At 44.5% G+C, this 26,921-nt stretch overlaps 1 protein-coding gene across 4 annotated transcripts in view; it reads left to right on the top strand.

Moving 5' to 3' along the window:
- MYO3B (myosin IIIB) overlaps window positions 1-26,921 on the top strand; it is a 2,253,613-nt gene that overhangs the window by 2,024,731 nt on the left and 201,961 nt on the right. For all 4 annotated transcript variants that reach the window (XM_085645333.1, XM_085645331.1, XM_085645332.1 and 1 more), the window contains one exon: window positions 10,733-10,831. In XM_085645333.1, coding sequence (XP_085501459.1) covers window positions 10,733-10,831 — 99 coding nt within the window. The remainder of the gene's footprint in view (window positions 1-10,732; window positions 10,832-26,921) is intronic.

Below are 26,921 nucleotides of genomic sequence, written 5' to 3'. Positions count from 1 at the left end.
TAAAGAGGAAAGGCAGATGGTGTGAAAGAGCTCAAAGGTGAATTAAAATCATTGAAATTAGGATTCACATTAGCAGAAGGAGGAATGACAGGAACAGAGCCAGGTCTAACTGATGTAGAAATTCGGTAAACAATCCATTACACAGCACTGCACAGGACATAGAAAAATTAAATCAGAAAAGTCTTATTGATTGTCATTATACAGAACACCAAAACGTGGTAATATGGACTTCACCCTCTTGTCCTCAGATCCTTTGATACCATACCGACACAACCCATTCTCTTTCACTAAAGATGAGTTGAGTTGATAAAGAGGGGGGGGGGGCAAGGATCACTCATGAAACAGCCCTCACAATGAGCCGCACGAAAAAACATATGTTAGCTTTATAATGCAAAGCAGGTCAGAGATGATTAAGTGATACTGAATAAACATGCATGCACACCTGAAAGGACATATTAAAAGACAAACTACTGAAAGACACATCCAGTTTTGCAAGTAAATAAATATATATAAATGTTTTGCAACAATTCATTATTGTAGTACAAAAGAGGGACTTAAAGTGGAAAATCAGGTGTGAAGTGAAAACATGTTCATCATTGATACAGAACAATGTTTTTGAAGAGATCAAACAAAAGACAGTAGTAAATTATTGCAACGCACCAATCAAAAATATTTTCTCTGTAACTCTATCATTTAGGAGAGAAGTGAGTTTGGGGCTCAAAGAATGGTTTGAACTGATTAAGTGGACCTTAAGATTGTGGAAGGGTGTGAGCGAGTTGTAGGGCACAGCTACATGTGCATTCTGATACAGATGTGGTCCATCCAAAGCACCAAAGATCCATCTGTCATATTGCGATGATTAGGGACCAATGCACATTCGAGACAAGTCAACAAGATCCTTTGGTTCTCCCTGCGTTAAAGCAGTCCACAGATATTATTGGTGTAACCCAATCACATAGAGTGCTTTGCTACCCAATTCAGGGTTTTGTATATACTGAATAAAATCAATATGTCGCTCATGAAAACCTGGACTTATTAGAGCAGGTCTACAAAGTTCTACTAAGTTCAAATTTGAAGCTCATTTTAATCAGGAGGGTATTGCTGTGCCTACAGAAAACCTAATGGGACACCAAGGTACTAGCACTGCTGTGTCTTGAATACTGCAAGACAGTCTATGCAAGAGCTCCAAAAATCGCTATTAAAAACTCAAGTGGATCCACAGTTAGACCGTAAGGGTTTTCTTCACCCTGAAAATTTATGAAGTATATCTCTCTGAATCTGAAGGATCTCCACTGCTCCTGGTGAAACAGAGGATTACATTTAAAAATTATGCATATCCTACAGGGGTATTTAGAGGAAATTGAACACTTCACAGCACATCACATCTACCCTGTTGTGAAAAGATCAGGCATTTGTTTGATCAGGTCCTCCAATTTCAAAAGCAGGAAACACAATAGGAAAGTGATCAGAAGTTTTGCTTTCAAATGTCGTCCACCCATTATACACCATACAGGGTTGTGATCATTCTTAAGACATTCCTAAAGGCACTCTAACTCTGTCAAGGTGTTCTTCGACTAAGTTGATCTTAATATGATGTTTTATGTACTTTCTAATTACAACAATCGATGGTGAAGCCAATAGGGCTCACTCTTTCGACCTGTTGGCTTAGCCAGTGCTAATTGCTGATGCTATTCAGCATAGGCAAAAAGAAACACTTTTTGCTTAAGCAGCATCAGGAAAAATATGGGAAAAAAAGAAGAAAATGTGCAATGGCTTGACAGTGTGCATGTGTCATGATGCATGTCTGTGTAAGAATCATGACACATGCACGTACGCATCATGATGATATGGCAGCCCAGCGTGATGACATATGCATGCATATGTGTCACTGTGCATGTGCACACATACAGCATGACGCAACCACCCATTTTCGTTTTTATATTTACTCTTTCAAGATGGTGTATGCCAATCTTGAAGTGGCAAATAAAAAACATCAATTTAAACATACACAATAGTGAATTTAACAAAAGGAGTGGCCCGGCAAGAAATGGTAGTTGCTTGAGCCTACAAAAATGTAAACAGAAGCTTTTCCTAAAGACCACTATGAAAGGGGCAGTGGAACAACAACAGAGGAACGTTGAGGGTATAAGTAAACACAGGGAAAGCAACAGGGTGTGGTGGGTGACCAAAGGAAGCACTTGAATCAGAAAGAGGAAAGAAAATATTTTTTTTTAAACTAAAGAAAATTCAGGGAACGGTGGATAAGCAATAGATTGACTTGGTGTGGGGGAGGAGGGTGAAACAGAGCACATAGGGTATTTAAGCAAGGTGGTAGCAGAAAACAAGGGAGCAATCTTGGAAACACATGCTCTCTTATGTAGTGCTGACAGAAAGAGAAAACATTAGTTCTCCGAATGTGAGTAGTGGCAAGATATAAGTTTTGCCATCAAAAGTATGGTTAAAGAAGCTATGCACCAGGCAAGGGACAAACACAAACAGACGAAGGAAAGCCATTTAATATGAAGTAAGCAAATGAGAGTGATAAGAAAGGCAACCAATAGTAAGCAATGGACTGGCTCTAAGCCTACTGTAAGTGTTTGATATGGTTCAGTACAGATTTTTTGAAAATAAGGGACTAAAAGCTTTCTGCAGGCTAAACCTAAAAAGGACGAAAGAAAAATATTATCATATGTCTTATCTTTTGACAACATTATTAAGCAGAGGACTAGTGTCTGACCTAGAGTTTGGCATACAGGGTACTCCGTTGCAAATGCAACAGAATATCCTGTTCACCAAACTGATGGTCTGCCCAACCTCTTTAGAGTCAGGTGGATGATAAGTATTTTGTCAATGGAGCCCCTGTGGACTCAGTTGATAGAATACTTCCTCCAACAGCCTGATGGAGTAAGAGCCGTCAGAGAAAGGACTTTACACTTTCCACCCTCGTTATGGTGGACAATGAAAAGTTTAGTCTTTTCTGTCCGTCACATTCCAAAAATAACATGGCAGTAACTCACAGGAAAACAACAAAGAAAACTCCCAGGGTGTGGAGGCCATGAGATTTTTGTTTTCTAAAAACAAACTCCCACTTTTGGAGTTTGTTTTAGAAAAAAAACAATTTCAAGAAATTTAAAGGAACCATTTGTCAAACATTTCATACATTGTCATGGAAGGTCCTGTCAATGTACAGAGTTGTCCACTGGTCCGTTGGGCAACTCTAAATTTGGCATGCAGAGGGCCTTCAGGATGGCAGAGGTAATATCCTCTACTATCCCGATGGAGTACCCTCCATCGCCAAACTCTAAATTAGGCCCCTAATATTCAAACTTAACACTTATGATTGCATTCGTTTTCCCCTCTTCTGGGTCCAGCCATCTTCTTTTAACATGGATGGTTCTCATCAGCTACTTCACAGTCCATTATTTACATTACACTTTTCTACCACTTATCAAGCCTGTGCTTCATAATGCTCATTTACACCCTTAATCTCCAGTTGGGTAATAATGACGAAGTCAAACATCAGTTTTGTTCTCCAGATCAGTCACATGCATTGTTTGATGGCTGAGGCTAAGAGATCAGCTCACTTGTTGTGGTAATCTGATGAGGAGAGAGTAATCAGTCAGTTAATTTGGTTACTAACTTGGTTGCAATATTCACATTTTGCAGAGAACTCATCAAGTCAACTAACAAGTCTAAAATTGCCTATACCATATACCATTTCCACATGTGAAAAGTTCCCCCCTGGTTTGTATTTAATAATTATGAAGTCTTTCAGTGCCCAAATACAATACAGCACCAAACAATAGTGAGTTTCTTCTGTAGTGGTATTGTCTGCACTCAGCACTGCCTATTAAACATAATTGTCTGGTGAATCAAAAAGTGATTTTCACGACTAGCATAGGTACTAATATGGTTTCCATATGATCCTCCGCAGCATTTTTTCTTTGTATAACACTGAGCATTTCCGCTGAGAAAGATATAAAATGCAGATGCTGATACTTAATCAGCCCAACGTGCATGGCTTTGATAAAACACATACATTTGTTATTCAGATACCATACCAAATGTGATATTCTCCCTACTTTAATCGCATTGACCAATACTTAAACTGCTGGTAGCACTGGATTTCCTCGTATAGGGGCATACCTACTCAATTGATTGAAATATATATCCCCACTTTCTTCAAAGATCATTTACTCTGTCACTTTGCTGGTTCTGCTCTCACCATTGCCTCAACAGAGTGACTGAGCCCCTCCCACCTGTGTGCTTTTCCAGTTGTGCCCCATCTCTTTAACAGTTGCTGCTCAGGAAAAATTGGATACATCTATTTCTAGGAGGACTGACATTGAGTGTGGCAGGGTGTTTAACATTGTATATACAGGTAAATACAAGCCAAGCCTGATCAAGTAGCAACATGAATCCTCCAACTCTTACGAGTGTGTGTTAGGGTCTAGAAAACTAAAATTTTGAATTGTGTTAACATTGTGTACAAGATCACCATATTATTTCCAGACATTACTTTCAGAGCTGCAAGTTGACATTAGTCACACTAAAAAAACTGAGAACAGAAGCCTCTCCACTTTCTGAAAGCTACAGCTACAAGGCCATCCTGCCTTGTGCAAATGGGAAATTGAAGGAAATAGAAATCGTTACATTTCCCTGCCTTTTGGGTACTTCAGTACTGGAGGCATTGCTAGTGTTCGGGAGCAATGATAAAAGAAACTGATCAAGAGTGCCCCCCCCCCTGCCTGTTACCATAGAGAATATTTGGAGGTGAAAATATAAAAAGATGTGAACATTTGGGCAGGACAGACATGGGAACTGATTACTAAGAGGTATATGCCAAAATGAGTAAGGTATTTGGGAATACTTGAGCATCTTGCCGTATGAATAAATAGGGAGCTCTAATAGCTTTTCAGCCAATATAACAATCATTAGGCTGAGGACACATGCGTAGATATTATTAGGTTGGGACTAATTGAATAGGGAATGTAGTGAAGTATGGTGAAATATGCTTGGGGTTTTTTCCTAATGTACAATTTTTTTATAATATGACTGCAGAGATTACCACAATTATTACCATCATTCTGATATACACGATTTATGGTATAATAAATATTGGTATGCTGTAAAATATCAAGTCGTGTGTGTCTACTATTACCAGGGAGCAGGGGACAGTGGCAGCCGGTAATTTTAGATGGGAGAGGGGCAGACAGGAGACACACGCACACATACACACTCACTGCCATGCATTCACACGTGCACACACACACGTGCACACATCCTTTCACTACTCTCATTACCAAACATTCATACATACACCCACGCACCAAACATTAATTAAAAAAGCAAACACACACTTACCTGCAGCTCTGCCTCAGAGGTCCCAGGAGGCTTGGGACTGCTGCCTTCCCTCATTGGCTCACCTAAAGTCAATGAGGGAAGGCAGCAGTCCCAATGTCATCACAGAGTGGGATGGGGCCAGCGACACTGCTCACCCCACCCCACTCTGTGATGAAGTGTCACTGATTGACACTCAACACTGGGCGCTTCAGGGCTTAAAACTGAAGCGCCCAGGTGCGAGGCAGTCAGTGATGCTACCCTTCGTCACTGAGGGGAGGGTTTCAGGGACCTTTGCTGAGCTGAGGAGGTCACACCCACAGGCCCTCAGCCCAGCAAATTTCAGCTCAGGCAACCAGGAGCCTGCGCATTTAGTGCATGTCTGGCTCCTGGCTACCTGACCTGAAAATGAACAGTGTCTGTCATGCTGAACCCAGGTCAGCCCGACAGACACTGTTTGTGAGGGGCAAACGGTGAGGGGGTGGCTCCTCAGCCCCAATGGACCGGCCGCGGCTGGCAGGGGAGAGATCTATATACAATACTCCCCCTGTAGATGAGAGTTACTCTGAGAGAGCTGTTTGACTCCTAACACCCTTTATCTGAATAAGCAGAACTTGTTGTATCGAAGAGTGAGTGATACCTGCCAGTTCTCTGTTCCTTCGAATCAAGTAAGCTACAAGTTCCTCCTTGGGCTTAGGAGATCTACCTTGGTCTGCTCCCACTCCCCAAGATGTAGAATTCACTACTATAATCATTGGGGACTCATTGCTATATGTGTTCCGTGCCTCTTTGTCCAGAGGTCTTTCTTATCTTCCAGGACCACAAAGTTCTGTTCAGGCAAAATGATCAATGAATAAATATCATGGAGTCAGTAATAATAATAATACAAACAATGCTTATAATAATGGTAGTATTAGGAGATATAGTACTAGATCCAAGGCTTTGGGCCTGATCACGATGGCGGGAGTATGGCCACCCCCAAGCCGTTGGTGGGGGTCCCCCCGCCATCTGGAAGGGCCGATCCGACCAACGCATTACAATGGCAGTCGGAAAGACCAACCACCACGGTCCTTTTGACCGCCTGGCGGACCGCACTCCATCCCCAGAATGGCAGCGGTGCCTGTCAGGCACTGCTTTGAGGGTTAAAATATCGCTTTCCGCCTGTCTGTCAGCGGCGGTTAACCAGCCCTGACCCGGCAGACAGAAAAGGATTTGGGGCCCGCCCCCTTCCCCCCCTGGGCCTGAGACATGGGCACTGGGTGGCACCATATCCCAATACCATGTGGCAGGCACCGCATGGTGGCTGCCACATAGTGCAGGGATATGCGCACACCTTATTTTTTGTACAGGGGCGGACCGCATCCCGCTGAAATACAAAATATAGGCAATGTGACCACCGTGGTGGCGGTCGTATCGTAATTCGGAATGTGGGGAGGCCGCATCGTGGGCAGTCGATCCCCATTCCGAGATGATTGCAGACAGACTGTAATCCATCCACCATCGTAATGAGCCCCTTAGTTTGCCTTTTAAGGATTGAACCCGATCGTTGCCATAGCTTAATCTAATGAGCTGCTTTACTGGTAAAATGTTAGTTTATGTGGAATGGTAGGTGACATGGAATCTATGGCCAGAATGAAAAGTAAGACTGGCACAACCACTTGAAGATTCAAATAAAGGTATGACAGGGAGCATTCTAACTGGCTTTGGGAGAGTACAAAATAGGCATGCTTCAAAAACAGATAAACAAGGAGTAACAGAAGGGATAGAAGAAGGACAGATGCAAGCACACTCGGAAAAATAAAAAACTTATGTGAAAGATGTTCAAGGGGAAGGAAATGGAAGAAGAAAAAGAAAATCAAAATGTTTCATATAGTTTCCCAAGGAAAGACGATGACTCTGAAGAAAAACTTTCTTTAGTTGGAAAGTTTATAGGTTAAGGATCTTATTTAAGGTATGCCCCACCAAACCTAGCGATCTCTCCTTGTATGACAGGGATCGTTTTGGCCAAAGTACTTCTGCAGACATAGCAGAGGCACTTTCATCAAAAATCTTTTTTGTGTATCAATAAGAGAGGATTTGCTTTCAAAATACGGAAACAAGGGTATGATGTGCATGACAATTTCTCTGTGTGCCTGGTGGCATTTGGTGATTTTCCTGGTCTGGTCCACCATGCCGTATATGGCAGTCACCGAAAGGAAACATATGTGTTAAAAAGTGTACCCTAAATAGAGAAGGCATTCCAATGCATTAACCAGGGTAGCCCTTTGGCACATGGAGCAAAGGAAAAAAGGTTTTGCGACGGCTGAGCCAGCTGAACTACTGATGCTATGACATGGTGGTACTCCTATCTCTAAAGAAAATAGTAGGGCTGGTGAACCACCTTTAAACAGCTGTTCTGTTATATCACCAAACTCCAAATGACCCCTAAGTGATAACAATGCAATAAAATGAATGGGGTGGATTTGATCTGACTGACCTTAAGCAGCTATGTCCTGTTCTCTAAAAATGAAATCCATTTTTATATTTGAATTACTACATATGAAATTTTGACAAGTCAGCTGTAATTATGTGCAAAGGTTTTGCAGAGGTGCACACATTTCAAATTTAGCATGAAAGCTTGAAAGAGGTATTCCTCCACCTTCTCAATAAATAATAATATGCTTAACAGCACATCCTGGTACAACAGGCTTTAAGGCCTTTATTTTAAGTAGTTAAAACCTTTTGTGTGTATTTTTCATTATTTGAACACTTTGATAAGTCAGCTGTTCACTAACAATTTGCATTGCTGCACAAAGTTCAAATTCGGAATGTCAGCTAAAAGATATATCTCTCCATTTACATCGCAAAAGATATCATGTTCTTAAAAGGGCATACTGGTGCACAGACTCAATTCTATGCTTCTAAGTTGAGTTAGGAAAATACTACAGAAGTCAAATTTGAAGCTTGTCCTTACGTATGGATTTTAAAAATCAATTAAAACATTAGATTTTATTTTTTTTAAATCCCGGCCAATGTTGTTTAAGCTATCATATTGCCTGTCTAAAATTATTGTTAACAAAGAGCTAATTCCCTTATACTACCAGAACCCTTGTGATGCACAGCTAATTTTCCCACCTAATATTACCTTGAGTGACGGTAACCAAATTCTCATCTGGAAAGGCTTTTAGTACAATAACTTCAGGAAGGGGTTTCCCTACCCCCGAGTCACATCTGCCTGTCAAAGGAGAAATAACACTGCGCCTCCCAGCCACAGAGAATCCATTCACAGGATGGCGCAGGGGGCAGCTGGGACCTAGATGTGTGCAAAAAGCTGGGAGGGTGATGACTTGCAGAGATCTGCAGGCCACAAGTTTGAATCCCAGTATTGACAAATCAACCTTCCATCTTTTCAAGGTCAATAAATGAAGAACCATTATGTTAAGTGATAGTAGCTACTGCATTTTACAGCATTTAGAAATGGCAGAACCACAATATGAAACTCTCCATGTCAAGTTATTATTATTATTATTATTATTATTATTATTATTATTATTATTATTTCTTAGAAGGCAGGCCCGGCCCCACTTTGGGCCAAGTTTATGGAATGCAGGAGAGGAACAGTGGAACGCAAGATGCTGCCTTCTTTGTTGGCTTTAATCCAAGGGGCAGTGTGGTACCTGTTGCACCAAAGCACCGTTCTGGAACTGGAAGTGAGTCATACTGTTGTAAATATTAGGTGGGAAAACAAGAAGAACATTCTTTTGGCCTGCTTAATGTTTACCATCAATCATAGGCTGAGATGGTCTTTTAACAGCCGCTGCATAGACACTGTCAGGGACAAAACTGCCTGGTTCAGATGAAAAAACAACTGCCCAATGGTGCAGCCTGCTGCCCGCTGGAGGAGCTCCCATATTCCTTATTGAATATTGGGGAAAGAATTTGTCTCCATCTCTATCTTCAATCTCTGGGATTGGAAAGCTGTTTCAAGGGCTACGAACCATAGCCTCTCATTGAGCTGAGTGCAGAGTGTGATGGAAACACAAGAAGTCATGTCTGCCTGACATGGATGAATGGCAACTGGGCATTAATTCAGCATGGCCATCTCCTTCACCTCTCTGGCTTTGTTCTCTTGCTGATGGCCCCTAAAGAGTACCTAGGTCCAGGTCCTCCATAACGTTGACAGCTGTGACTCATCAACTTGTATCTTCCATGCTACACTGCCCATCATGCATGTTGGGTGACTAGACCCTGGTCACCTGCACACATTTGAGTTGCATCAAATCGCAAGAGTCCCTTGTTCCTTAGGCAACTCTTCATTATAGTGGTGGGCACATTTGTGGAATATTGAGACTTGCAAATATGTTTTGAAAAACTTGGGAACATCAGAAAGAGTTAAGCTTATGAAGTTTATTTTTTAAGGGACAGTTTGGTGGCATGACAGGAGTCCAAAATAGACTGTAGTGACCTCATCAAATCTGGTAAGAAATTATACTTCAGGTGAAGACAGAGGGAAGGAGTTTGTCTTCGTAGATCTGGGAAACCTAGGGGGCAGGCGGGTTGCCTGCTTCATGTGATAATAGAAGCAGAATAGGGAGGGCCGTGATAGACAAATGCGGAAAATGGGGACACAGGTCATCTTGCACTATGAGAAACATGGAGCGAGAGTTAATATTGTTAGCCATAAGAAACAAATTAACTTACATATATCATACTTGTATCAATTGCATAATAAATATAACACATTCTAAACACCAGATGCTGAAAAACGTACAAAATTGTGTATTAATGACTAATTAAATTCAAATATAGATGTGTTTTATAATGTACTTAAGGTTTCTGGCAAATATTCCCTAGGAAGCTTGTTAATCTATGAAAGGTAGAATAAGTTTGTTGTTAAGGTGTGGAAATATCATTTCGCTCAATTACCAGCTTTGTGAAAAGAGTGTGCCTCACATGTAGTGGAGCAATGCAAAAAGATGTGACTAATTATTTAACTTTGATCAACATAATCTTCTGTGAAGGAGACATCAGATGTTTTATAAAGTTTAGTAATACCTAAAATAGATGAAGATCAGTTGTACGACATTTGGGAGAGAGATCAATAATGAGAAAGATTTATAGGCAATTCAGAAACTTTGTAGCCTCTGTGCATTATGGGATTTTTCAGAATTACACAAGGCTTTCAGAGACACAGGAATGGGGCATACTTCCCATGGTCACATCCTAAGGTACTGAGAAGGTGTTTGACTGAAAAGATTTGAAATATTTGCTAAAAAGTATGCATCGCAGAAATATTGAATAATGAGATAATTAATTAGTTGCCCTTTCTATACAAACGTTTGTATGACAAAAATGGGAGAAGTTGACTGGGTAATGTTGTAGGTAAAGAGAATGTTTTCTCTCCCAAATGCAGGGCCTCTGAAGGAAGACTAGAAGACACAGAGGGGATTTCTCTAGCAGAACATTCGTCTTCTTTAAACACCATGGCTTTCTTATGTAAAATGAGGACCCGGTAAGAGAACCCATTTTCCTTGATGTTGTGGAAGGAGGTGCGTGAATTTGAGGACTAAGGATTATTTGGAACAAGTCTTGCCTTTTTCCTTTACATTAGGTGACGGGATGCGAGGGGTGTACATTGTCCCCCCCCCCGCCATCCCCCCCCGCCATTTGCTATGACCTCTTTTACATTCTTAGCCATTGAAGTCGGCTTTGGAACTGCAGCAGTTTGAGAACATGAAACTGGAATCATTTCTGGTTTAAATTCCCCACGGAGAGGGTGACTTTGAGGAAGGAGGTTTTATTATTAGAATTCCTACAGTAGTGGAGAACATATACCAGTGTTCTTCAAGACTACATTCTTTTAAAAATTAGACAAAGTGCTAAGTAGGCTAATTCTGGGCAGCTGCAGTAAGAGAGAGTAGCTCTGAAAACTAGTACATTGCCCTCTAATATGGGGACTTTGGCCTTTCCCTTCCAGATATGGAGCCATACTATCTAACCTCTCAGAGCCAGTTTGGGGCACATTGGATTGGCAGACGTTGGCACTCTACAAAAATGCTTTTAACCACAGAGTTGTCACTCATATTTGTAGGTGAAGTGCTTTTAGTGATTCATTCTCTATAGGACGAGCTATGTCCTAAGTGGTAGAGGTAGAGTGGTAGAGGGAGAGACAGCAAATGTAAAGAGTTTATACAGTGCTTGGAATGGGAGCCCCTTGCTGCGCAGTGGCATCACTGTGGCCTGGCCCACGCTTCAAAGATTGCAGCATCATCAATAACCAAGTGTAAATAGAAGGATGGTAGAATCACAAAATGGCTGACCTTTTCAAATTCCTTTATAGAACTTCAGTATGATTTTACTGCTCTTAAAGGTAAAGTACTGTAAATGAGAGAGGAATCCACGTTATAAAGCACTCGCCATACTAACAGTAGTTGACCACAGTGAGAGAAAAAAGCCTGCTAATATTTGGGAAAACATCGAAATTGGGGAGTGTAGCAATATGTGCCTCTACATATACAAAGCTCTAGGAAGGTCCAGGATTAGGCCCATACATTATATGTATCAAGTGCCCCTAATTATAAATTAAAAGGTTATTACAAGAAGTGGTCAAATTGGTCCGGATGTGAGGGGAGCGATGTACCCATACATTTGAGGTTCCCAACTTTTTATGAAAAGACACCCATCCCGGGACAGTTAATTTCAGAGCTGAAATGCTTCAGTTGAAGTCGGCGAACGTGTGGGCAATGGCCAAGGAGGTGACGCAGGGAGCCCCCCCTTCACCCCGGATCTCCGGAATAATATGGTTGGCCCTAGGATAGTACACCAAATTATGCAACAGTTTGCCATTTTTGTCGCCCCACCCGTACACCCGCGTGACCGAGGAGCGCCAGGAGCATTTTGGCGGACTCCAATGAGAGCTGGCAGATCTCGTCCCGGATCAGAGTAAGCTGTCGAGTGGAATCGGCGTCGTCATGATCAGTTTGGGTGCCTTCCAACCGCGCCGCCTGAGCTTCCAGCCGAGCCATCCGGGCGGATTGCTCCGTACGCTTTGCGTGAATCAGACCTCTACCCACCCCTCGTATCACAGCCTTGCCGGCCTCCCACAGGGTCCCCGGCGAGAAGACCAAGCCCACATTGGCGGAGAAGTAATATTTCAATTCCTGCCCGAGGGATTCAACAAAATTTGCATCCTGCAGGAACCAGGCATTCAGGTGCCATTAAAGGGGGCAGCGAGATGATGAGAGACAGGGGAATGATCGGAGATACCCCTCGGTAGGATCGCGGCCCCAGACATCAACTGACAGTCAATGGCAGGTAGTAGAAGCAGGTCGATATGAGAGTGCGTGTGGTGGGCCGCTGAGGTGTGCGTGTACTGTTCCCTACGGGGGTTCCACACTCTCCAGGTGTCACAGAGGCCCAGGGCGGAGGACCAGTCAGATAGTCGCTTTGCAGAAGACAAACGGGAAACCGAGGGGGCGCCTGTCGTGTCACGCGAGGGCTGCAAGACCGCATTAAAATCACCCCCAACCACCATCAGACCCTCCGGAAGGGAAGTGAGCACCAAAGTTAACTGACTAAGGGTAGAGACCAGACTGGCAGGGGGAATGTAGATACACACAAGATTAAGGGGATGCCCCTCGATCATGCCCATCAGGGCCACTTACCGGCCTTGTGAATCAGATGGTGAAAGGAAGTCCCTTCCGGAGCAGTATGGCCACCCCCCTGGAGCCCTGTGCAAAACCAGAGTGCCAAACCCTATCGAACCCGTATCTGGCAAGGAAATTACGTTGGGAACCTAAGAGGTGCGTTTCTTGCAGGAGCAAGATATCTGGGGCGTGCCGCTGGGCGCTGCGAAGAACCGCAGAACGTTTGATCTGGTCCAATAGACCGTTAACGTTCCAGGAGAGAATGTGTAAGGTTCTATGTAGAGTAGGCGCCATCGTTTGAATAGTGTGTGGGAGGGAAGGAGGTTGTGTGGGCACCCCCAGATCCCAAGGGAGATTAGAATCTGTGTCTGGTACCGCTACGGCGGGGGCGCAGGGGCTGGTGGATCTCCCGTCAACAGCGAAGGCAGCTGTGCGTGGGTGTCTGCCAATAAAAACAAGAAACGGCGGCCCGAGGACGGCCAAAAACAACAAACAATTGGAAGACAACGGTCCTCCCCCCCTCCCAATCCCCCCAACTACCCCCACCCTACACTTCTGAAAGTGAAGCATCTGTCGCCCTGGAAAGAAAACAGTGCAAAAACAAACTAGGGGCTAAGCTAAAACGGTTAGCGAAAATAGAACATGGTGGAGATGGACCCCCCCTTCTCAGTACATCCAAGACCACCTTCATTAGGAGTTGCAAGAAAGTCCCGGGAGTGGAAGAAGAGGTAGGATGATCGTCTTGTGTGAGCCCCAGGACCGGAGCACCCCCCTCGCCAATGCAAGGGGAAGAAGGAGAAACAAGAGCTGCCCGTGGCCAGAGACCAAGTCAGAAAAAAGGTCCCAACACCGGCAGTACTTGCAGGACCCTATTGCCTCTGTCTGAAAGGTTGAAGGAGCGGTCATACACCGGAGGTTCAGAGGCCATTTAGGAAGTGTTTGATGCCAGAGCCTGTCATGCTGCTTCGTCGTCACCAGAGCCTTGGAGCGGCGGGCTCCTGGATAAATCGGAGTCAGATATCGTTGGACGTAAGGCCTCCGCGGAGCCCGGCCCTCCGCTCAAGTCCAGCAGCGGCAGGCCGGGGGAACCGGAACCCCGGGGTGAAGTCCGGGCACAGGGCCGCCCAGACGACACACCCGGCGATGGGGATGTCCCCCCTCGTCTATCGTGCTTCTTGCGGGATCTGGTCCGACGTCTCTGAGGCTGAGGCGCAGTCTGGAGCGGCCGTGAAGAGGTCGGATGCACGGGGGAAGAGGCCGACTGAGCCAGGAGAGGCCGCTCCTCCGTGAGCCAGGTCCAGGTCGCCTGAGGGGTATCAAAGAAGAGCGTTTGGTTTTGAAAGAGGACCTTGAGCCGGGCTGGGAAGAGAAGGCCATAGCGCAGACCCATGCTCCGGAGTGTCTGTTTTACCTCATCATAGGTTCTCCTCTGAGCTTGCACCTCCCTGGTGTAGTCCGGGAAGTCTATAACTCGGGTGTTTTGAAACTGCAACAGGCCCCGTGCTCTGGCCGCCCCTAGGATAGCGTCTCTGTCCCGGAAGTTGAGGACCCTAAGGATTATGGGACGGGCAGGGGCTCCTGGCGGGGGCTTGGGTGCCAGGGAGCGGTGGGCCCGTTCGATGACAAACCAGGGCGAGAGGGAGTCCTTAGGCATCTATGAGCGCACCCAGGTTTCCACAAATGTGTCCACTCGACCCTGTTCCACTCCCTCAGGAAAGCCCACGAGGCGGAGGTTGTTGCGTCGCAACCTATTTTTGGCATCCTCAGCCCGGCGGTGGAGCTCCGAGGTCTGAGACTGAAGGCGTGCTACCTGAGTCTTAAGTTGGCCAATGTCGTCCTCCACTGTAGAGAGACGGGCCTCCGCCTCTGAGACACGAGCCGTTGCGTTGCGTAGATCTTGACGAAGGAGAGCCATGTCGACCCTCACCTCTCCGATCTTATTTTCGACAGATGTTTGTGATGCACCTATTGCCTGCAGGATGGCAGAGAGGTCGCTCCCGGGGGCACCCGACTCGTTGGGTGCCACACCGCCAGGGTCCCTGTCTGACGTGGTGAATCGTCCATTTTTGTTTGGGTTTGGGGGCCGAAGCCTGCTGGGTGCGACTCTTGCCCATGGCCACCAGGGCCGGATCCTATCGACTCAGGCCCGGTGGGCCACCAGTCCGCAGGGGAGGAGGGGGAGCCACCAACACCCAGACCGTCGATACTCAGGACGGGCGCCCAAGATCCCCACCCCCAAGCCCCGGGGAGACAGGCTCAGCTCGACGACTCAGTGGCTGGTTAGGCCTTGACTGCAACTCAAGGGCACCCCCACCCAGGCGGCAGTTCCGAAGTGCTGGGTGTTACCTCTAGGGTCGAAGGCACACCTCCCAGCTGGTTGGTCCAGGGTCCTGGCGAAGTTCAGGGTTACGCAGCACTGCGTCCACGGTCCCGTGGACTGGACTCCAGCGAAGGTGGGCCCGGGGGAGCTGCGGGCCAAGTAGGTTGGATCCAAGGATGCCTGGGGCCCCCCAGCGCACAGCCACGCCGCAGCAAAAGGGGTCCCGGGGAGCCCACTCCGGATGTCACTCGGCCCCCGTAAGCGTCGTGGGTGCTGCATCAAGCCCTGAGGGGGGACCCCAGGCCAGTCGACGCCGAGCCGTGGGATTTCCGGAAAATGGAGATGTGGCCTGCGGATCCGTGGCAGTAGCACCCCAGCCCCCAGGGTATGCAGGGAACAGCAGCAGCACGGCCAGGGGTCCGGAATGTAGGTCTGACCACCGCAGCGGAGTGCGAGGGCTAGGAGAAGGCACTGGTGTTGCAGGCGCGGCCCAGTTCAGCCCAGCAGTGAGGCACGCAGAGGGACTGCAGGGCCCCCACCCGGCGTCTCCGCTACACAAACCCGCAGTAGATCCACCCTGGGATGGCACGCAGGTATGCCGGTGTCTTGGGCGCAGCTCTCAATCCGTAATTGCCCCAAAGGCCCCACCGGGCGAAGGTCCGGTCACCACCACGCGCCCGGGGGCCTGTGTTGGCAGTTGGAGGAGCAAGCAGTGCCGGCCCGCCACTGCCCGAGATGACAGCCGAGTATCCCCACCCCGCCGCCGCCAACACCACAACATTGCCCCGGCTCACCTCTGGGCCTCAGATAGGGAGCCGTCTTAGCTAGAGACACAGGAGGCAGGAAGGAACTGCTGCCGGGGCTCCGACGCCCGTCTCCGAGGTCGCGATGTCAAGGGGGGGCGCCTGCACCTGCGGCACCCCGCTGTCCGATTCGGCAGCCGGTCCCCATGCCCCACCTCCACGATCCCTGCACCGCAGACCCCCGCCGTGGCCCGTAGCAGTGAACAGCAGGTGGGGTCTGCACCCGGGCGACACAATGCACTGCAGCGTCCCGGGTCGCCAAGAAACGGGGATGCGACAACACCCCGCCGCAGCTGGTGGGATCGCCGTGTTGACTTGCCGTCAGGGGCCGGGCGTCACTGGTCCGGAGGCAGTTCGGATCTTGTGGGCCGGGAGGGAGGAGCCGCCAGATTGGGCCCGGACCCGGGTGAAGGCCGCCGCTGAGATTTAGGTGTCGCCGGCAGCAATCCGTAATTTCACCGGCCGTCCGGCAGCACCAGTAGGAGCAGGAGCACTGGCGCCAGGTAAGGGTGGCTGGATGAGAGCGGATGGCGGCGGATCGTGGAGCGGATGATAGAGGGGTCCGGAGCACTCTTAGAGTGCGACCGCCATCTTAACGCTCCTAGCCACGCCCCCCTCTGTTTCAATTTTGACAACACTTTTCATGTTGTGAGTGACACATTCAATGATAAAATTAAGTTACTTGAAAATTGTGTACACTGTTTCTATATTATTTTGCCCTGTTTCAATGTAAAATGTTGTCTCTGTCAAACGTGTGCGTTTCAATCATAATAATTATTCTAGGCTTGATGAAGCTCATGACCAGTAGGTCATGAGAAGAGAGAGTGATGGGGAGGTGTCACTATTTAGAAAAAGTATTCTCTGTTTCCGTGTTGGGAATTGCAACATAACTCCCCTTTGTATGGTATGTCTATCTCCTACCGCCATGTGTAACAACCAGGTTGCTTCATTTTTTTCAACTTTCACCCACTCTGCTGTATTAAGATCTCAACTATGCACATGTCCCTTATGAGAACAACTTGTATGCTGAGGAATGTGGAAATCTCACCACTACCAAATGTTGGATTGGTCCTGATCTCTCTGAACCTGAAGACGAATATATGTTTCACTTTTGTTTCATCCAACCAAGGGGTCTATTATGATGTTGGGCGGATCGCCACCGTCCACATGGCGGCGGCGATCCGCCCGACATCATCCCCCACCCGCCTCCCATTTCCCTCCCGCCATATTATGATGGCGGGGGGTACCGCGGGGGATGGGAAAACCATCCGCCGCTTTTCTGCCCGGTCGACAAAGGGTTGAATATGGTGGCAGTGTCTGCTAGACACCTCCATCCATATTACAATTGCAGCGGGAAGCAGCCTTTCCGTGTCGGCAACGAGGCATGCGGATTCCACAGTTGGGGGCCTGTTGCAGGCCCCCAGGATGTTGGGGGGGTGGGAGGGGCACATGGGGGGTACCTATGCTACCCCCCTGCATTTGCATGGAAAACATCTAAAAATGTGGGAATTTTGATAGATTACTCCATTACTATGCTAGAAAAAGTAAATGTCACATGTGCTAAATGCTTTGGGATATTGAAAAAAAGAAACTGTAGTTCAGGCCCTGGTTACAAGTCGATTGGACTATGGAAACGCCTTTTATATCGGCATGGCAGACCATCCATTCTCTTGACTTCAAATAATCCAGAATGTAACTGCTAACTCATTTGTAATAAAGACAGATTTAGCTCAGTTTCAGCTTGCTTAAAATCCCTCCATTGGCTGCCAATGCGTAAAACAGAGACGTTTATATTCCTTTGCCGTGCACACAAGGCACTTTTCAAGACTGGTCCAATGTCTTTACGTCATAAATTAGACTTTTACAAACACTCGTAATTTGAGATCAGAGAGTCTAGAATTAGCTAAAACAATGCACGTTAATAGAGTAAGGATAGGTGGACGCTCATTCTCTTACTTCGCAGAAGCACATGGAATTCCTTGCCACTTGATATCTGCCTTATGGTGGACCATTTTATCTTCAGAAAAAAATTGAAAACCTTTCTCTTTACAGACCTCTATTCATTCTTACTGCCAGTACTGGATCTTTGGAACCGCTGAGGCACCAGCTATTTCAGCGTCGTAATATCCACTAGAGTGACACGCTTTACAAATATTGTAAATAAATAAATAGATGTATTGCAATAGAGAAAGGTGTATGATGATCACGCTATCAGATTATCTAAAATAAGTTGTTGAGACTAATGAAAAAGCAGCACATGATTAAATATTGCACAATGATCAATAAGACACATTTAAACAAAATCCAGAAATCTAAAAACATAGTCAAACGAGTCATTTTTTTCACATTTTAAAGAGAAAATACTGCATAGTTGTCAAAAAGGAAATTGAAAATGAAGGCGACAAAAACAAACCACGCAAGTAGATCTGTATGATGAGAATGGAAGCACCTAATTTAAAGTAAAATAGTGATTTGCATGTACTGCTACTATCACAGTCTTGAAAATCCGGCAGAGTTTAAAGGAGGTAACAATGCGAAGCCATCTAGTTCTAAAAAAACATGCTGAAATGGATTTGACCCAGTCGTTATCCTGTTTTAGTCCCTTACTGTAATCCCCAACATCAAACGTGTGTCAGTTAAAATTGAATATTTAATGTATAAGTCGAATTCATATTTAATCAAATAGAAATTATCATTTTGGGCACACTGAATCATTTTAGCTAACTAATTCTAAAGGGCTCATGTAAATTACATGACAAATCCATGTGGAAGATTGTCATCCTCCAAAGAAAGTGGAACATTGCACCAACATATAATCTCCTAATGCTGATTTTGTTGATAGCATGAGTGTGCGTGTGTTTTTCAAGTACAAGGCTACACCGAAGTAACTCACCTGATATTGGTCAAAGCTTCTTGTATTTTCAAATTTACATACTGTATCTCCTGGACTCTTTCTTCTCTGCACTGAAAAGAGTAACATTACACTGTACAAACAGTTCTTAATTTGTGACATTGTTTGTAGATGGTGGGCACCAACACTCATTTTTGGGGCCTTGGGGTTGGGGGCTTATTTAGACTTTGGCAGGCAGGGTACTCTACCTCAAATGTGGAGGACTATCCTGTCCAGTGAACTCACAGTTCCCCCTCCTTTATTTAGTGTTAAGGGAACCACCATGTTTCCACAAATCTCAACAACCTCTGGCAGCGTACATCTTTGGCCGATGATCAGACTGACATAGGGTCATCCGTCAATCCATTGAGGGCAGGCATTCTAACATCATTAGGTATCGCCTACTAGACAGCACATGCACTGTCTGTTGGAAGACGTATTGGCAGCTTACAGTGAACTTAGGGCCTGCCCATTGTATACTGTGGGTTGGCTTCATTGTCATTCTCATTTGCTTGATTCATAATTGTGAGTGTGCGTGGGCTTTCCTTCTTCTTCTTGTGTTTGCCCCTCCTCTGGAGCATGGACATATAACTCGTGTCCATCCACTGCTCCCTTTTAGGCACTATTTTTTTTTTCAGCTTAAGTACTCTTCAAAAGGCCGTGTTTTATCCAGCTGTCTCCCTTATGTACTCCTTCCTTTCTGTCACACTCGTATTGCTCTCCCCACCCCCCTCTGTGATGCACTTGCCCTCACAGGCTTCTCCCAACACTTATACATTTCTTTCTGGCCTGAGTGCTTTCCCCCAACTTCACATTATCTTATCTGTTTGTTTCCCTCTGAGCTGCTTCCCCCACCTGCGTCCTCAGCATTGCTTCCCCCCACCCATACAACCATGTTGCTTCCCCAATTCGTAGTTTGCACTCACCGTGCTACTTTTTTTTTCTTATCTGTTATTGATCCAATTCGGATTGGTAAACAAATGAAAAAACAATGCTTGCATCAATTTGTAGGTGAGCGTGCTTGGTGCGCATGTCAACAAAATGATGTGGCTGGCTGCATAAGTTTCTTTTTTCTGTGTTTTCAGCCGCTATGCTGTAGAGCATGAGGGATGCTGTGCAGCAAGGCTAAAACCACTGGCAAACCAATAGGTTTGTATTGTTTTTCTGTTGTAATTTGAACAGGTAATAGGATCAATGCCCCCCCCCCCCCTTTACAAGCTGGAAAAAACATTCAAATCAGTCATGGCCATTAATATTTTGATTTTCAACAACAAACGACTGCTTTGGTAGTTTGTTTTTGAAAAACAAACAAATTTTCTGTGCGGCTATAGTCTGCTAGTGCAATAGAGCTTTTCTCTCTAATAACCTGGAGAACCAAAGTGCTGGCCTCCAAACTTTAAATAAAGCCCCTAGCTTTCATCATCAGACTTTGATCACGAGCAGGACAAAAGAAGACAGAAAAGAGAGAAACATGAGCAAAAGAAAGATAAGAAAACAGTGACAAATGGAGAATTTCGGGATTAAAACCAATTCAGAAAAATGAAATAAAGCAGCACAAAGTGTGGGTTGGTGGAAGAAAAAATCAAGGCATGAAGAGGAATCAATAAAAACATAAGAAGAGCTTAAGGGTAAATTTAAGGAGAAGATTGGTGCCCTCCTCACAACATACATCCAAATATTTGGAACCCCTAACTTCTACACTGCCCTGTATTCACATAGTCGGAAGACACTCCCATACATTAACATGGAAGGGCTGTAACCAGAACACATCTGGTTTGAATAAGCAGTGTATCCATGACCTTCACAAAAGTGTGTGCTTTGCCTTTAAAAAGTAGTAGTAGCCAATGCCTCACGTAAGCAACCATCAGTAGCCTGTTGGATGATGTTACCAAGTAGATAACTAACTCGTGGAGTCTTGATGAAGTGGAATCAAGATTAGACAGTATTGATATTTGGCATCCCCACCACTGAAATGGCGGGTGGGGGCTCCTAAAAAAAACCATTGGACCGCTACACTTACTTTTGTACAAATTTAGACTGATAATACCCCAGAAGGAGTTAAGACAAAAGGTACATTTATAGTGCGACTCGTCAGGATTGTGTGGTCCCTAATTATCAAGGAATGGGCAAAATAGGTAAATTATGGTTAACCAAAAAAGCTACGAGTAAAATTGGTAACCACATAGGGCTTTATTTATTTAACACTGGTTTTCAAGGTGGGTGTTAATTTATGGAAGAATATGGGTAAAATGCATTGGGGTAATTAATGAGTTCCTGCATATCTGTAGCTGGTTTTCTGTGGTGGTGGAACAGGTGGGTCTGAAGTAATGGTATAGGGTCTTCATAATTTTTACAGGATTTGTAAGCAAAAGCTATCAATATGCTTGTAAGAAGTTGATGATAAAACGGAAACAACCTTTGCTTTCTCTGCTTTGCCTTAAAATAGAAGCTTTTGTTTCATTAATTTAATATACGTTTAACAATCGAAAAGAGTATATTCAAGACGAAAATATATTTTAATCTGATACTTGAGTAATAAATTGTGCGTTGCTGGGGAGACTTATTACAAATAATTTTACCTTTGTGCCAGGGAATAGCAGCTATGGCTGTTATGTAATACCCATATAAAGACATTCCAAATTGTCAAAGCCTTTTGTACATTAGTGCTGGAAACCATGTATTGAGGTGATTACAGCCACTAATCCTTGGGACCTTCTATGTAGCCTTTCAAATGATGCACTGGAGGAAGTAAACACTTTTTTTTTTTAAAGTTTCATACATTTGTATTGCATTAACGATAAACATTACAATAAATAAAAAATAACTATTATGGCAATCCAATAGAAGACCGAAAATCCAATAACATGAAAAACTAGCAAAAAAATACTAAAAAAATGCTGATCTGTAATATGTGCATTGATGCACAGCCAAAAAAAGAGTATATACGAGAAAAGAACATAGAGAATGGATACCACTGAAAAATACAAGTCTAATAAAGTATTATAATATAATATAAAAAAGAGCAATGTAATGAAACAAATTAACAAATTCTTTCTTATCTCTGAATAGAGTCTACAGTAATCAACAATGTTTTCAAGGAGGGTTAGCAACTTTCTCATTTACATATGTTGTTGTTAAATATTCTGTCAAATGTAATCACAATTTGAAATTTTTATGAACTTCTGGATCGAAGAACAATTAATAGTGTTAATTTCATGTGCATAACATATGCCCTTCTGCCATGCCCTCAATGAAAGTTTGGCGCAGAATTGCCCAATACCTTTGGAAAAATGTATGACAGGAATATATATAAATTACATCTTACAAAGAAATACGTAACAGTGTGCACAGGGGTCCTGGAAATAATCTGAACAGTGTTATATAAGAATTCATATGGTATTCCCCCTTTATGTTTTTTCCTTAAATAGATTGTGATTGTGTATGGCAGCTTATTTGGAAGCATGTTTTGATTGTTACAGTGACTCCATCCGCTCCCTTTGTGTACATTTTTGTCAAGAATTTGAGGAACAGTCTGTCTGACATCAAGGGCAGGAATCACACATCCTTTGGTGAAAGAACACATACAGCATAAGTAAAGAAACAGGACAGATTATCTATCCCAGCTAGGGGTGTACAAAATTCACACAATTTGCTTTTGTGTAATTATGTGAACTTTCATCAAAATTACAAGAAATTACGTGTAATTACATGAAATGGGAAATCCTTCAGTTTGCGCTACGTATTAGCTTGAAATGCATCCTAGAGTCAATTTCTGTCACAGCCAGTGGTGTCCAATTATTCCTACGCATCTGCAGTACCACGAATAGCAAGTTTTGTGGTAAATTGTTACCGCAAATGACAAGTAAGTACACGAAGTGGCATAATGGTGTGATTTTGAGAATTTCATGTAACTGGCATAACACAAAATTACGTGAATTACGCCAGCGTAATTTACATTTTGCCCGTGCCTAATTCCAGCTACACTTGCAGCTATTAGGAGAATTGACTGTAAGATTAGTGGTGGAAAAGTGTACAGAAGTTAAAATCAAGAACTTGACTCCTTTGGGGTTCTCACTTCTGGCTGAGGCTAAACATTTCTGGGGAAACATAGGTAGCAGGGCTATTTAAGACAGATGTTAGCATGCAGAGTCTACCTGGCAACTTTCTGTTGTGTTGTATGGCTTTCCAGTTTGGCTTAGTCGGCACCCTATTCCGATTCCCTCACTGTTTCAGTTTTTTTCCCTTTCCCTGTTAACCGTGTTTTAGTGGCCCATAAACATGGTTCTTGCTTTGCTTGTTTGTTCTGTGCATTCTTCCTTCATATGGTGTTTTGGCGTTCCACACTTGAATCCTGGTCAGTGTGGGGCTCACTACAGCTCAATCCACCAAGGAGGTTGGTAAGTAAAACTCACTGATTACTTGTTGGTTTGTTTACTTTGTATTTACTCGCCTGATAGTACTATGCTTGATTGTGACCAAGATCCAGATCCCTGCTGAACCTACTGACCTCCGTGTAGTTCTAAGATACAGACAATCGGCACTTCTCTCCCTCTCTCTCTCTCTCTCTGTCTCCCTTCCCCACGTTCCCCCATTTTCTCTGATATATATGTCTACCCATCAACAGAGAGTGAGTGGGGGAGGCAGAAGTCACAACAGCATTGTAGCCCTTCACTCCGGCTTGACATTTGTGCGTACAAAAACCCAATGTGTGTGCTTTGGTATGCTGTGTGCTTTGTGCTTCTTGACCTCCACCCACCTGGCCAGTAAGCTTAGATTTATAGTTAGCTGCTCTACAATATAGTACAAGCATTAATGTTTGATATCTGATGTTCACAGATTTATTTTTAATATTGTGTGTCAAATTCAATTCTTTTCATGTAAATGTGATTGTGTCTGCTGAAGAATGCGAGAAATGTTTGGCTACAGAGTTTTAGCATCATTGTATTGCAAAACAACAATAAATCATTAGAAAACTGAGCATAGCTCTAATATTTCAATTATTGGCTGTTTAATGGAAGGTCTTTCCATTTTTGTTATTAAGTTAACTTCCTCTTTTGATTGAAGCCTATCCTCTTTTGTAACACATATACGTGTTAAAGTAAAGTTATAAGGTATGAAATGGAGCCACATTTTACTATATCTAAGGTTTTTTGTTTTTTTAGTTTTCAGTTTAAACCAGTTTTAACTGATAAAACCCCACTGAGGCAACTATTTGCTTTGTAATTGAAAACGGTAATCACTGGATTTTGACGCACTTATACAGCTTTGGCTCTCCATGCTGTCAAAGCAAAATAAATACAGCCCCAATTTCTAGGCACTTTTCTATGATGAATGCTCCTACGATGCCTCATTTGAGACTAATGTCAAGTGACCCAAAATGCCATTGGGATCCTTTCTAAAGTGCCTAGGACCAATGTACCTTTTTCCAAATCCCTGTCCTGGCCATTTTGGGAGCATGGCTAACCTGGAGTGGCTTTAGCCTATTTTTTTTTTTATGCAGATTTATATAGCGCGAACTCGAGCCGAAGGTATTGGAGCGCTTTACATGAGCACCGGTTACGTTACACAAGGACACATTCAGGCACGGGGAGATTAAGTGATTTGCCCAGAATCACAGGATGAGGATGCGACCCTGAGGCTCGAACCTTGGTTTCCAGCACCAAAGTCGGCAATCTAGCCAGCGGACCACATCCTCTCCCCTGTGGGTCTCTACATGATGCTGTGTATTCAATGACAACATATCCAGCTGTGCTTATTCTTTCAGCACAAGACAGAATATGTACCCAAAAATTGCATGTAGGGGAACCACTGCACAGAATAGAAGTAACTTGTGCAACTCTCACAAACACTCAACAGCAGCAAAGCATTCCAACACTGCTTCCAATTAAGCATAGGGCCGCACATCTGGCAGGCATCAATGCTTAACAGTCCTCATACTATCAAATGAATGCAAGATCCAGTAAACAAGGCCCAACAATGTAAAAAAACACAGAAGAAGAAGAAAATAATCAGAAAAAATATACACACCTTGCTTCCTATAGTTCCTACATCTAGGGCCTCATTATGATATCGTTTGGAAACCATTCTGACCTACTGCTTGTCGTAATCATTTCCGACCAACTCAGGTTTGTGAAGTCCAACTTATTACGATGGATCCGAACACCGTAGCGGTCAGGCTCCCATTGAAAAATGGGGTGAGTACTGAAAACATTGCACCCTGTGGCGGGCACCCCATGGTGCCTGCCACACAGTGCGTGGTTGTAAAGAGGGGACCCTTAGGTACCCCAACGGGCCCCCAATGTTGGTTTCCGACAGCCAATCCGTGTCAGACATACCGAGTCAGAACAGCTGTCGGAATTTGACATTGTAATCGGTCAGTCAGAAACACGGCCCATAGAGCTCTACAATTCGGCTCCGACCAACTCTGACTCTCCGAATGTCAGTCTGAACCGATTTGGAATGACCGACCTACTACCTTGTATCGTAAACGGTCAGTCGGAAAGGTTTCCGAGTCATTCAGAAACATGGCTTCTGAGATGGGTTCGGTCAAACCAAATGACATTCAGAGCCTTTCCGACCGACATCGTAATGAGGCCCCATAGCATATGTCACAAAACCTGATTTCATTCACATTGTGACCTACACAGGCAAACAAACTAAGGCCTCACGCAGGCTATGAGCTTTCTTTGCTACCTCAGCTGTGTCTTTCATAAAGCAGCAAACCTCACTGTCGTCAAAAACATTTAGCCAACAGTAAGCACACTATTTCTCAGCAAGCATCCCCCGTGACCAGGTTGAGTGGGAAGAGACACAGATGCAACATCCAGCTTTTGTTGTAAGTAAAAAAATCTTCCTTCAACTCCATTTGCCTGAAGAAAAGAGCAGCAGGATGGAGTGCTAAATGCCCACCATTAACCCTTCATTTGCTGCAATCAAATTTTTAATGCAGTGCAAACTAATCTCCAGCTAAGCACATTATTGACTGGAAAAGGACTAGCCTGCTGGGAAGGAGAGTTTAAGTGTTGAGAAATGCAACAGTCAGGGAGGTAAGAGAAATGTTGTAAGGCAATTGAAAGAGCAACCCCGCTCCAGGACTGCCAAGCATGACCGCTGCCCGGCAGCCAGATTACGAGTAATCTGGGGCAGTCCTTTGGCGTTCTCACAGCGATGCCTATTAAAAAGGCACCACAATGGGAACCCCGAAGCCCGCTCCTGCACGGCATGGACTATAAAGTACATGCTGTGCAGGAAAGGGGAGGACTGCGCACAGGGGGGCACAGCATGTGCCCCCCTGAAGAAATCCCATGGCCCTGAAACAATAGGGGGCATTGTAAGGCCCCCTTTGTTTGTTCACAGCCACAGTTTGCATGGTGGCCTCACCGCAATGAAAACTGTGGCAGTGAGGAAACTCATAATATGCTCAGCAGTGCCAGAGTGGCACCACCAAGCATATTGTGGCCTCAAGACCACGGAGCCATTGCTAGGTACCACAGATCCCTGGTGGTTGTGGCGGTCCCAAAACGGTCCGACCACCGTAGTCGTAATATAGTGCTTGGATCACTGGTGTGGCGCTTCCCCGACTGCTAACGCACCTCTACCACAGATTTGGTGGTCCGATGGACCAACAAATTTGTAATAAGGCCTTTACACATCATCACCTTCCAAAAAAGGAGTTGGAGTCAAATTTACAAGTGTAAGATTACAGCTGTCTAAAAGGAGCAGTACTAAACCCAGCTTCACACATGGCCAACCATCAATACTGCCTCCCCCTCCCATAGAATAAAATGGAGGCAGGGAGGACCCCTTAAGAAATAATGTTAAATTAAATTAATTTATTTGAAATATTTTAAAATATAAATACATTTTAATGTAATGTTAATAACTTCATCTAAAAATATAACATTTTTATTTTGTCTTGCCATATTTTCTTTTTTTAAATTAAA

This window comes from Triturus cristatus, chromosome 3_1 (assembly GCF_964204655.1).
Source record: "Triturus cristatus chromosome 3_1, aTriCri1.1, whole genome shotgun sequence".
In the NCBI taxonomy this organism is placed as follows: Eukaryota; Metazoa; Chordata; class Amphibia; order Caudata; family Salamandridae; genus Triturus; species Triturus cristatus.
The sequence above is the reverse complement of the archived record's forward strand: the minus strand, read 5'-3'. Positions and strand labels throughout refer to the sequence as shown.